This window comes from Cebus imitator, unplaced genomic scaffold, assembly GCF_001604975.1.
Source record: "Cebus imitator isolate Cc_AM_T3 unplaced genomic scaffold, Cebus_imitator-1.0 Scaffold211, whole genome shotgun sequence".
Lineage (NCBI taxonomy): Eukaryota > Metazoa > Chordata > Mammalia > Primates > Cebidae > Cebus > Cebus imitator.
Genome location: NW_016107526.1, coordinates 2,082,615 through 2,096,804, shown reverse-complemented (window position 1 = coordinate 2,096,804; position 14,190 = coordinate 2,082,615). Strand labels below are relative to the sequence as shown.

Sequence of the window (14,190 nt, the reverse complement as noted above, 5' to 3'; positions counted from 1 at the left end):
ACTCAACCTATCAATATTTATTGAGTGATTACTAAATACAGTGTTGACCACACAGAGAAAGTAGAGACATACTTATTAATGTGCCGGGGATTGTGTTGCATAAAGGTATACATATATATTTTATCTGTATTAATGTATTAATATTTCACTATGTTCTATGTGTTTTACTATGTACATTTCATTATTTCATTTAATCATACAAATTGATCAAGATATTTAATCACATAGCATTGATCATAACATTAAAACCACTATCCACCATAAATTACAGAAATGCTTCATGAATAGTCGTATGAGAATAAACACTGGAGTCACAGTTGCAGGTAGAAGAAAGTTCTATAATGTACTTATTCTTCTTATTTTCACTAAACAACAAATATTTATACTGTGCTTACTATGCACAGGCACTGTCTTGAGTTTTTACTGCCTTACAGATAGGAACACTGAAACAAGAGGTCCCAAGCTTCCACACTGCCTCTTATGCCATACAAAATACTACAGTTCTTAGGGAAATAAACTTTCTTACATCTCTAGCCTGTGTATGTTTTAAGGCATGATACTGCCATTTTTCTCTAAGTTTATAAAACGAAAACTGACGCCTATCTTACTTTTAAATTAAGAAATAATTTTATGTAGGAAGAGATAGGTTTAGAAAAAAATTCCACAGCTGATTCTGCTTTTGTACCCCTCAACTCAACCTCCTTCATTAGAAAAAATATAAAATAGCATATATTTTTTCTCTAAGTAGCTAAAATGTAAAGTATAGTTTTATCCCTTACAAGCAAAAAAAAAAAAAAAAGAGGAAAATCAGTTATAGCAATTGGTACAGGTAGGAAAGCATAAAAGTTTGGTTGAATTTATTGTATTGTTTCATTTTCTGAAAACTTTACATATGGACCAGGGTAAACACAGACACCTCAATTATAAATGAAACTGCCAAATACCCGTATTTCCCATAGTCTTAGAAAAAATATTTTTTATTTGTAATATTTGTTTCCAATATAATTCTACAAGTAAAAAGGATGTACCAATTTTGCTTCTAAGTTCAAAGTCAGCTAATTTTTTAAAACCACATGAATATATAAATTATAAAACAAGTTTGATGAATGTATTTTAAGATGATTGATGAAACTGGGGGCAACCCAATTTGAGGAATTTAAAGCCTTTAAAGTATGAGCATAACAAATTATTTCCTTGGGAAAAATTTGACTGAAAACTAGAACTATTTTACTAGGATTAAAAAAAATTACTAGATAGATTTTCTTTATGTCTCAAATTTCTCACAGAGAGGAAGGAGGAAGGAAAAAGAGGAGAAAGGAATAGCAATTCCACATAATGATGTCAGAAAAATGTTGACAAAATTATGTTTGTAAATGAAATAATTTGTTCAAGCAGCAGAGGGAGCCAAGGTATTGTTATTTTAATTTTTTTCTTTAAGTGTTGGGAATATTCTCAGTTGCTGTACAGAAGAATATCGCTTAATTTTAAAATTACAAATTTGATGCCTTAATCTATCATTATGTGATCTTTAATGTTTTTAGTTAAGTATAACAAGTTACATGCAAAAAATTGATATTACATAATATTTTGGAAGATGTTTAACCTTTGGCATTTCCAGTGTAAGCAATAAGATTCCCTCAGCTAATTCTTTAAATGTAAGCCAACTGTATTATTTGACTACTGCAACTAATACCACAGGGAAAAGGTTATGTAATAAAAATGTCATTTAGATTAACATTATTAATTAAATGTCTAAAGTGTTACAAATGTAAAGAAATCAAAATTCTATTGGACTGCCTGGTTTGCCTATTTGTACTTTGAGAAGGTACTTTAAGGATAAAAACTTTTTATAATCAAAAGGACACAATGAATTGAAAAAAATGAAAAGATGAAAAGCATCACTTAAAAGCAAACAGCCTCCCTGCCTCAATTCTTGGTACCTTCTAATTAACTCTTCACACTATTAGCAAAATGATCCTAAAATTCAAAAGCTGTATTACTTTCTCCCACAGACTTCCCAGCTCCTAGGATGAAGATCAAGGCCTTTGACTTATGAGACCATAAATGATTTGAATAGTGCTCATCTTTCTACTCTCAAATCTTGCCAAGCTCCCTTTTCATCTCTGAACTCCAATCATGGCAGTCTCTTTTAGTTCCAGGCATCCACCACATGGCCTTTGAACATGCTGGTCCTGAATCTTAGAATGTTTTCCTACCTGTACTGTCTTCACTTATCTATCATGTCATGTCTCCACACAAGTCACTTCCTCAGAAAAGCCTTACAGCTAGGTCCAGCACTCTATCTATATCCTACTCTTATGGCTTCCTATACTTTTCCTTTTTGTCACTTAAACAGCTAATAATTTATACATACATGAGTAACCAATATTTAATATTTATGTAACTGGTCAATATTATAAATATTAAATTATTTTGATATTAAGTTATGAATATCAAACTTTTAATATGATTATACTATAATTAGACATTTATAATTGTTGTAACATAATTAATTATATTAACATAGGATTAAACGTAAGTTTTCAGGAATGACAATGTGTAAGATCCGACAAGGGTGAAGTTGCTGGTTCGCACAGCATTAAGACCTTCTGGACTGGCCACCACTGAAGAATGAATGTTTTTTTTTTTGTGGTTATAGATGTTGAGGAGTCACTTTGGAGTAATACCGTTAGACTTGGATTTGTTTTCTTCTTCTCAAGGCCTGAGGGATCTTTCTTTTGCACCAAGCTGTAAACTTCAATATTTATTTCAAAGTCATTGGATACATCTTGCAGAGTAAATGCAGTAGTGAATGTCAGAGCATCACTGTTAGGAGAGTTTGAAGTGCTTGCTAATGGTGTGGCTACCATATTTTCAGCTCCTGCTTTTAGTATCATTAACTAATAGTAATTTGCTTCATCTGGTTTCTGAACCGTATTGCAGACAAAATCTGCTTTTAGAGGCAAGTGGATTTCTGACAAAGTAACCGATCCTTTGGATGGGATAAATTCACTTTGGGATACTAGACTGGCCTTATTCTTCCTCTGAGGTCCTTCATTCTTCAATTTATTCAATTTGTCATTCTCTTTTCAGTTGCAATTAGAAGAAGTCTTTCAGCTTCAGCTTCTTCTAGGGACTCTTTTCCATGCTCTTCATCAACACAGCAGTTAAGAGCCTGGCTAGCTGGATAGATCACTGTCTCTTGCATATTTATTTCATTATTGAGTTCCTGTATTTTCTGTTTGATATTAACTTGACAAGGAAAGGCATTATTTTTTTCATCCACTTTTGAAGTAACATCTTCCTTCTGAACAATCACCTGCTTTATTGACAGACATTCTGTTTCTTTGAATTACTGTCCTACCACAAAGAGAGGATGACCAAGAGACTCTTGTCAGTAGGAAATGCTAAGTTTGGTCTGGACAAGGTCCCCTTTTTATCTTCTTTGGAGGGTCATATTTATTTAAAAATAAAATGTCAAGTGAATCTCAGTGTTGAAGAAAGAGGTTTTCTAACCATATTTGAAGATGTTATTGGTTTTGGTGCCTGGCATCGAAGATGGTGTGTTCTTTCTGGAAACTGTATATCTTGTCGGACTTATCCGAATTATGAGAAACGAAAGAATCCCATAGGAAGGATAAAACTGGCTAATTGTACCAGTCATCAGATAAAACCAGCCAACAGAGAATTTTGTGCAAAATGCAACACTTTTGAATTAATTACTGGCCGACCACAAAGAGAAGATGACCGAGAGACTCTTGTCAGCCAATGCAGGGACACACTCTGTGTCACCAAGTATGTACAGGCCTATAAATATTTCCATCAACTAAGCAATTGATTGCCCACTATGTACTTGCCACTATGAGAAATATCAGAGATGGTCCTTGATTTGAAAAGGGCACAGCCTTAGTGAGAAAACAAAACACACACGATGCAATAACAGAACCATCTATCATACCTAAATTAATATAGTTATTGAAAGCATAATACTCAGGTTGTATCTTAGCTTAATATTTTCCAGTATGCTCACAGTGGAGGCATTTTCATGGCAGTTAGCTAATAATTTTTGGGTTAAGTTTCAAGATTTCATGTGTAGTTGAGGAGGCAAGCATTATTCAAAGAGACTTCACACAATCCTTCCTTCCATTCCCAGAACACTCTCATGTAATCAAATGACTCACAAAAACAATATCATTCTATTCTGCAAATTTCTGGATGGCGATTGACAGAATAAAACTTTGGGGAGTGCCTCTTTTTTAATTAACCCTGAGCGCAAGTGTAAAATACAAAGGCTTATTGCTAAGATTCAAAGATAGGTTCTTTTACTTGGATGCCTAAGAGAAGCTTGAAGACCAACTTCAATGTACAAAGTTGTCATTAGAGACAAAAGTTAGCATTTGATAAGATCTTTAGTAATTAGGCTGTTGCTGGATAATGCAGATACAGAGAGATTGGTAGAGCTAGCTTTATGAGTTTCTAATGTGAAAATATTAGAAAGCTACAGCCAGGAGACACAATACTAAAATGGAACAAAGTTGCCCAGAGACTGCCAATTTGTTTTAAAATAGCTAGACAGAGAACTCATCTGATGGAAAATTTTGATGTCTAGATTACTTCCAGATTTATGCATTTTAACTCATTCATTCTTTCAGCGGTTTTTTATGCAGTGGTAGAATCAGGCAGGGAAGGACAGACAAAATGGATTTCTAATCATTTTGTTTAATAGTGACCTGTCCATGGCCATGGTCAATGGAGGAACCAACTAAAACGACATAGTTCCTGACCACAGCAGCTCACTTCAGCCATTTTAAATATCACTTACATTTTTCATATAACTTTATTTTTCACTGGTTGTATAAACTCTCTTAGACTTCTCTGTAGACCTTCCCCGGTGATAAAAATAGCTAGATTACATGTTGCTTTTATTACTCTTTACCTCATTTACTTGTAGTCTTTCTCACTATAAAATTACAATGTGGATGGGTACCCTTTGTCCAAGCATATGAGTGGTACATTCTCAGTTCAGTCTTGGCTGAGTCTTCAGCTTTGCTTGTGGCCTAAAATTTATTTTGCTTTTTTGATCGTGAGAATATAAACATTGTGCAGTTCTGCATTCTCTTTTGCCTCACTTATGCTTCCCTACAGGGCCTTGAGCCTTTCGGACTTATGCCTTTTACCTGAATTTAATGTACCTCATTTTCTTTTCTACTAACTAAGCTTGCTGTCAATACTAAAGATTTTTTTTCTGATCTATATTGCCTACTTCAAAATAGATACTACACATTGAAACTAGAATGTTTTATCACATGGGAAGGCAGTAGTTACAGTGGAGCTTTGAAGTCAATGGACTTAAGTTTAAATCCTAACTCTGTGACTTATCAAACGTAACCATGGCAGGTCACTTAACTTTGCTGGCCCCCTGAAATCTTCTGTGTCAAAAGGGAACAATAAACTCCACAGTGACAACAGAATTTTTAAAATTCTGTCAGCCTCTTGAACCAGAATAGATTCACAGAGACTTCAGACAATAGAGATGAATGAGTAAACACACTTAGCACAGTTTCGAGTACATGGAATAAGCTTCGTAAGTGGTGACTACTAAAAGTGCAGTATTTTCTTCATTGACTATCAGAAGGTGATAACCTCCACTTATTCATGTTTCCACCATTTCTAGTACCAATGGGGAGAACTTATAAAGTTGCAGAATGAATGCAATATAAAAACATAATAAAAAAAAAGTTTTAAATTCCTGAAAACTTCACAAGGACATACAATTTCTCTTCTGCTCATCTTTGAATTTCCAGTTCCTATTACAGGAACTGTGGGGCCTTAGTCTGCTTGGGATGCAATCACAAAACACCACAGACTGAATGACTTAAACAATAGCAATTTATTTTCTCTCAGTTCTAGAGGTTGAAGGTTTGAGATCAGGGTACCAGCATGTTTTGGCTCTGGCGAGAGCTCTCTAGCTTGCAGATGGCTACTTCTTTCTCTTTTATTCCTTTTATAGAGTCACAGTCCTATCAGATTAGGGTCCCACCTTTATGTTCTTACCATAATTAACTCCTAAAGACCTTATTTCCATATATAGTCACACTGCACCTGTAAAATATGCACTTGGAGGGCACACAATTTGGCCCATAGCATAGCATGTGGTAAGCCTAGTATGGAACAATATATGCTGTCACTAAGAATAGGGAACACAAAATATTAAAAATGTAATAAGCAATAAAAATATTTCTCTCAATATTACAGCCATTTAAAGAAAGATACCACCAGAATAATAAAGCCAGAGAGAAAACAAGCAAATTATCTAACAAAAAAAGGTGAGGGAGGAGGTATATATACTCTAATAATCAATTCAACATTCATTAGTCGTACTCATGTCAGCCACTGCATTGGCAATGGTGTTATACAGATGAAACACTTCACAGCATGGTGATGGAAAAAGTCATAACCTAATAATTAAAGTGTTCTACAGTAAGTGTTAGACCATCCCTCAGTTTTCAATTACCTGAACCCAGTGGAATTTGGTAACTGCCCCTAAAAGTCTTACAACTACAATGAGTGTTGACCAGTGATTTCTTTGAAAACCAATGAACACTTATAACTCTCATTTAGGGTCCTTACATATGGATATATATAGTTTGTATGCTAACTCTGCACAAATCCAGGGCAAACCTTTAACAAACGAACCCCTCTAAAACTCTGCAGTATACAATCTGCACATTGAAGGAAATGTCTGATCATCTAGATTTCATTTAACATTTAACATTAATAAACAACCTTTTTATTTTTTTCCGGAAAATGTTTGTCCCTTGACTTCCACAATATTGTATCCTAATTTTCGGTTCTATTTTTTCACTCCTTTTTTTCTCCTTTGTGAGAGCTTCTCTTTTTCTGTCTATCCTATAAATGTTCCTATACAACAGGAACTACTTCTTTCTCACTCCATTCATACACTATATGGTAACCTCATCTACTCTCACAGCTTCACCCAAAACTTACAACCTGATGACTCCAAATACACAGTTTTAGTTCATATCTCTCTTCTGAATCCCATATCCATAGAACTCAGCAGCCTCCTAAAATATTTAAATATTCTACAGGCCACATAAACTTCACATGTCCAAAATGATAACAAAACTAACTAAAACTAAGGACGCCACTCCCTAACACAGATTGCACAAATGGAGACCATTTCTGTTATTTTATTTCTACATCTTTAAGGTGTTTGTTATTTTGTTTTTGGTTTTTGCCACATTTCATCTATCTCAAGCCTGAAGGCAAGGTCGAAGTCCCCTTTTCTCCTTGTTGACGTTGTAGATTGTCTCAAAACTCCATTCTAAATTCCCTTTATCATGTCTTACTGCATGCCAGTGGCTAGATGACTGAAGCTCCAGTTTCCCTTAGAGTTCAAATTCCACACCAACTTAACTTTGAAAAACCTGATACACCTGCTCAGCATTACGAAAGCAGAGCTGATGGCTGCAATTGTACTGTTTCTTACAGCAAGCTTGGTTTTGGAGGTACATGATTATTCTGCAGCAAATATCACAGTGATTCTGGTGTCCAGTTCCTAGCTTTGTAAAGCCTGAGATAAAGAATGTGAGACTTCGTAATGGTCAGGGCTTAAGAAGTGTGGTGCTGGAGTCAACAGCTATTGATGTTGTTTCCCTAGTTTCCTTATCCTCTATATTGTTCTGAGAGCCATTTCATGTCTGCATGTGGAAGACAGGAGATAAAGCCCAGGGCTCCCTCAGGATGGAAAGAACCTAGGGAGAAACTCCCAACATAAAGCTGGTTATAACCTCAGTATGAGGATAAATGAGAAACCTGTTTCTCAGAAGGGCATACAAGGAAACTTGCCTATCTCAACTTTGGTATTCAGCAGAAGGAGTGGAAAAAACATCTTCCCCTCACAATACAGATTTTCTTAAACAGTACGACACATAAAGGAAAGAACTAATACATTCATCAAAATTATATTATGAATTTCTGTTCAACAAAGACACCACAAGAATGAAATATAAGTTATGTAAGCTGGAAAAAGATAGTTGCAATACAATAACCAAGAAAAGATTAGTATTTAGAACATGTAAAGAATCTCCAAATATCAAAAACAAAACATCCTAATAGAAAAATAGGCCAGAAAAAAAGACATTTTGCCAAAAACACATGACCTCTGAGAAGGATATGTTAAATGTTGGTGAAGATGTGAAATCACAGCAATGCTGAACTATTGCTGGTGAGACTGTCATTTGAAAACAGCATTGCCCAGTAAAGCTGAACATGCACATACCCTAAGATGCTGCAACTCCATTTCTAGTAACACTCATGCCCATTTGTGCAAACATATGTATAAGAAAGTTCACAGCAGCATTGATTATAAGAGCAAAACAAATAGATGTAAGTCAAATGACTATCGACAAAATAAATCATGAAGTTTGATATAATAATATACTGGAAAAAGTAGACAGAAGTGAAAATGAACTATATTTACACTCAACATAGTGATATTGTTGAGTAAAAGCAGAAATTTCCAGAATAATCACATGTAATTTCATTTACAGAAAGTTAAGAAACAAAACACTTATATGTATAGGTTATTTTTAACTATATACTTTAATAGGTGATAAATTTAGCAACCTTTCAGCACAGTACTGATAAAAATTACTTTTGGGTTCTAATAATTTGTTTTGTGGTTTCCTTTCAAGGATCCTTTCATGTTCATTTTAAATATTTTTATATTGTATACAGATTTATAAAATATAAAATATGTTTCATAAAGGGAATGCAAAAGAAAGAAAATATCAATACGCCCACTACCAAGATTAAGAAATTTAACATTCAGGTTACTTTAGAAGCCCCCTTCATAGTCCCTGCTTACATACTACCCCTTCTGCTGAGGCTTAACCATGATACTGAATTATCCCTTCATTTTAAAATATAATTTTTATATATTTTAAAATCACATATGCAATTTTATATAAATGAATAGGTTTTTATTTTATAAGGTATATTCAATGGTTTTCATATTTTATTATGTATATACATTTTATTTTACATATAAATCTACAGAGACTGAAATAAAATTGGTATGTTTCCTGGGGTGGGGAAACATACCAAAACAAGCCTATTTGCTTGGACAAATAGGCTTGAGGAAACTTTATGGGATAATGAAAATAGCTCAAAACTGCAGTGTAGTGGTGGTTGCACAACTAAAAATCATTAAATTGTTATCTAACAATGGGTGAATTTTATGATCTACAAATTATACTTTAAAATCTGGAAGAAAAAACATATCTATGTTCACATAATACCTTTTCTGTGAAGCCATCTGTGACCAGCCCAAGCAGAATTTTATCTGCATTCCTCTGTCACAGTATTCCTCAAATCAGGCTATATTGGTTGGCCTATTTTCAACTAGAATTTAGAGATCCTAAGGACCAGAGTATATTTTTTCAACTCTGTATCACTTTTCCATTGTCCATCCCAATACATCCTATGGCAGTGCTTGAACTGTTCTTGCTCATTAAATATGCTTTAATGAATGAATGAGTGGGAGTTCTCCAGGTAAATAAAAGGATCAGCCACTCTACTGACATCATATGATACCCTAAAAGCAAAGGCAGCAAAGAGAGTGTGGAGGTTATGAGCACCAGCTCTGGAGCCTCACTGCCCAGTCCAGTTATAGCTGTACTTCTAAGGAGCAGTGTGAGCCTGGGAAAATTACTTAACCTTCTGTGCCTCAGTTTCCTTATCTATGAAATGGAAATGACAGGGCATCTTCCTCAAATAGTGACTGTAAGAAATGAATAATGTTTAAAAAGCATTTAAAACAGCTCCTAACCAGTAAGTACGTAAAAAGGTAGTCTACATCATTCGCACCAAGGAATGAAAATTAAATCTATAATGATATACCACCATACATCTATCAGAATGGCTAAAATTATAAAGACAGAAAATACTAAGTATTGGCAAAGATGTTACTGGAATTCTCATATGTTGCTACCAGAAGTAAACATAAACTTTGAAAAACTAACGATTTATTTAAAAAAAAAATCAATCTATACCTACCCCCATGACATCAAAAATCCATTCCTATGCATATATTAAAAAGAAATAATAAAACATGACTATATAAGTTAGAAAAAGTTTAATAGCAGTTATATTCATAACTTAAAGCTGGAATGAAGCCAATACCCATCAGCAGAAAAAAATTGATAAATTGTGGCATATTCATAAATGGCACATGGCTCAGGAGAAAAAAGGAATCCATTATTGATACAAGCAAAACATAAATGAATCTCTCAAACACTATGCTGACGAAAATAAGTCAGCACAAAAGAGTTCATGCTATCTTATTCCATTTGAACTAAGGAAAAGAACAGACAAAACTAGACTATGGTGATAGACATCAGTGAGAGGGAGACCACTGCCTGGAGAAGGGCAAGACAAAAATTCCTGGGGTGATGTAAATGCCTATCTTGATCTAATTCATGGCAGGGCTGATAAAACTTCTAAAGTTGTACATTTAATTTTTTATTACATGTAAGTTACATCCACCAAAATACTCTTAGCATAAAAAGTTTTGGGTTTTTTCCCAATTAAAATGTTATTTCAAGTCATTACAAGATATTTGGCATGTAGTGAGTATCCATCAAAGTTATCTACTATTATCAGTGAAGACTGGCTAATTTGTTAAAATGGAAGGGAAACCATCAGATCAAATATAACTTAGGTAAAGCAATGAAACAAACTCAAACCAAAAAGCTGAGTATGTCTCTCAAAGAAGTGGAAGAAAATAATGACAGGTGATTACAGTCACTCTCTCTGTTAAATTTAGAATTCCCTCTAAACTCCATGAATTACTTTCTAGCTCATGCCTCTCTGATATTCGTCTTACAGAAGTTTAGGAATTTTTGTTTTTGTTGTTTAAAACCATTCATTTTTAGCAAGATGACCAAACACACACTTGAATATTATTCAGGTTTTCCTATGGGTTACCTTCATATTATACATGAACTTTCTTTTTTAGGCCCATAGTGGATACAAAAACAACAACAACAAAACTATATAACCAGTTTCCCCTTCTTACTAGGATTCTGAATTTAGTTGTGCAGTGATTACTGAGGCTCACTCATAGTGGGAATAAAAACACTATTATCTTCAACTTATGCCTATAACATTGAACTTAAAACATTAAGGTCATATTAACATTAGTAATTAAAGGTAAAATTAATTTTAACTGTGTAGAGGGGGATGCTTTTTGAATACCACTTTAGAATGTTTTCAGTGGGTCAGGTGAAATAACATAAGAGCCAAAGAGTCATGACAAAGAACTATAAATATTCTTAATAAGGTAGAGAAGAATAAGTGTACATGTGTGTGGATATTGTGGATATGCCCACAGCATTCCTCTACCAGGAAACTGAATACTGGAGTTACCAACACTCACCTCAATTACTTGATTCTCAAGATACTCCATGAAACAACCAGAGTTTGCTATACATTTTCTGCATTTCCAACAACGAAGAATACTTGTTTCCTCCTGACTATGATTTTTAGTTATCAATTCTTCACTTCTTTTCATCTGTGGGAACATTAATGCATTTTTAGAATATTAAACGGTCAGATAAACTAGACTTTCTAAATCCTTAGCAGAGCATTAGCTGCAAGTGGAGCATAAAGAAGGGAACTATCATTTATTAAGGTACCCACTAGTTATCAGGTCTTAGGGTTGGGCACTCTATGCATTACATGTGAGACTGAAAATTCCAATTAATTACAATGATACATTATGTTAACGACTACCAGCTTATTTTCTTTGTGCACAAAGTTTTATATCTACTGCTTTTCATTTCTCTCCCACTAAAGGTGGTAAACAGAATCTGAAGAGTCAATTCAATAATTACTGCAATAGTATTTTGTTTGTTTTTAGACAGGCTCTCACTGTTGTCACCCAGGCTGAGACACAATGGCACAATCATAGCTCACTACAGCCTTGAACTTCTGGGCTCAAGCAATCTTCTTGCCTCCATCTCCCAAGTAGCAGGGACTATAGGAGAGCATCATTACACTTGACTAATTTTTTTTTTTCTTTTTTTAACTTTCTGTAGAGAAAGAATCTTGCTTGGTAGCCCAGGCTGGTATCAAATTCCTGGCTTTCCAAGCAATCCCCCGCCTCAGCCTCCTAAAGTGCTGGGATTACAGGCATGAACCACTACATTTGGCTTACAGTGGTATTCAGAGTCACGACAAAGAACTATAAATATTCTTATAAGTAGGATGTTTTGAATAGCTACAGCATTAAATTTTTAAAATAATAGGATTTACTGAGTTGTTAATTCTGTGAAAATTGGTAGTACCTACTTAAAATCATTTAAATTAATAGTAAAAATCCTTTATCCTGAATGCAACAAAGCCTCCATTATATTGTACTCATTGGAACAGTTAACTATATGCTACATCTTGTATATAACCAAGCAAGACTCAGAGAATAAAACGATTTTTTAATCTATTTTTACACCTGAGATTTTATATCAATACTTTGATTTAGACCAATTTGGGATAATAGTTTCACATTAATATGTAACAATTCCAAAATAGATACAGGGTGTTAAGTAACTTGTCTGGTAATTGTCCAGCATAAAGAAAGGCATTATTAACTTATCAGGCTACCCACATGGGCCTGCCTAGTTTCCTGGCCACATTTCCTCATTTGTTCACTCATTTCTCATTCATTCAACACTTACTGAAAGTTAACTATGTGCCAGACAATGAGTCCAAACTCTGGGAACATAAAAATGAGTAAAACTTATTTTCTGTCTCAGAAGTGCTCACTATGCCACAGATAATAGTTTTTCAATGGTAGCACACAGAATTGATTGGGAAGCTTTAAAAAAGAGTGATGTCTAAGCCCCACTCCTAGAAATTTTGACTGATTCTGAGATGGGGATGGATGTAGAAATGGGCATTTAAAAAAAATTCCCCAAGGGAATCTATAGTATGGTCAGGGTGAACATGGAGACATGCGTATAATTAACAATTATTAAGTAAAATGCAACTATAGGAACTGTAAGACAGGGAACATGGCTAGACAGTTACCAACTTACAGTGAAGGACTTAAAGAACACAGGGCTGAGAGGGCCAGATCTTTCAGTAGACAGGATGTACTTCTGTCTCTACTGACCCGTCTTCAGAATGCATCTTAGCCCAATTGACCACTCCATCTCAACTACAACCTCAATGACCACCAAAAATAATTTAATTTGATCGGGTGTGGTGACTCGCACCTGTAATCCCAGCACTTTGGGAGGTCAAGGTGGGTAGGTCACTTGAAGTCAGGAGTTCGACATCAGCCTGACCAACATGGTGAAACTCCACCTCTACTAAAAATACAAAAACTTACCCTGGCGTGGTGGCACATGCCTGTAGTCCCAGCTACTTGAGAGGCTGAGGCAGGAGAATTACTTGAACCTGGGAGACAGAGGTTGTAGTGGGCTGAGATCACACCACTGCACTCCAGCCTGTGTAACAAGAGCAAAACTCAGACTCAAAAAACAAAAATCATTTGTATGCAAATATCTTGCCCTCCTCTTTCTTTACTGTTGAAGCACTAACATACTTAACTTCTTTAGTATTCTTCTTCCCTCTCTATATCTTCTTAGCCTTTTATCTTCTTCTCCCTTTTAACCAGTGGTCCTCAGCCAGGATAGGGACTACAGGGAGGAGTCATATCAGGATTAAGTATGGAGAAACGCCACATCTGCCTATACCATGAGATACCTGCCTTCTTCTCCCTGAAATTTTTCCATGCAACTACGTAGTAGAAAAAACCCTGTAGGAGATCCTTAGAAGTCTTCATTTAAACACTAAAACCTATACTCACTCTGTGTGACAATTCTTCTATATAAACGATTTTTATAACCATATGTCTGGTTTTGATCTTGTTCCAAAGCTCTAAACCAGTATTTTCAACTTCCAAACGCTAATGCACATCGCTATGTGAATCTCCTTCAGGGCCTTTGTACTGGCTGTTCACTCTTCATAGATGTAAGCTATTCTACAGAGTAGCTACTAGCCAGGTATGCTTATTTAGTGCTTGAAATGTGGCTTACCTAAATTGAGATGTGCACTTAAGTATAAAATATACACCAGATTTTGAAGTCTTCGCAGAAAAAAAAA

The 14,190-nt window shown here is 34.9% G+C and overlaps 1 protein-coding gene across 1 annotated transcript in view; it reads right to left on the bottom strand.

The window, feature by feature from the left end:
- The window catches only part of RNF180 (ring finger protein 180), a 193,938-nt gene extending 182,342 nt beyond the window's left edge, over window positions 1-11,596 (bottom strand). The window contains exon 1 of the mRNA XM_017548581.2: window positions 11,462-11,596. Coding sequence (XP_017404070.2) covers window positions 11,462-11,596 — 135 coding nt within the window. The remainder of the gene's footprint in view (window positions 1-11,461) is intronic.
- Window positions 11,597-14,190: the final 2,594 nt, after the last annotated feature.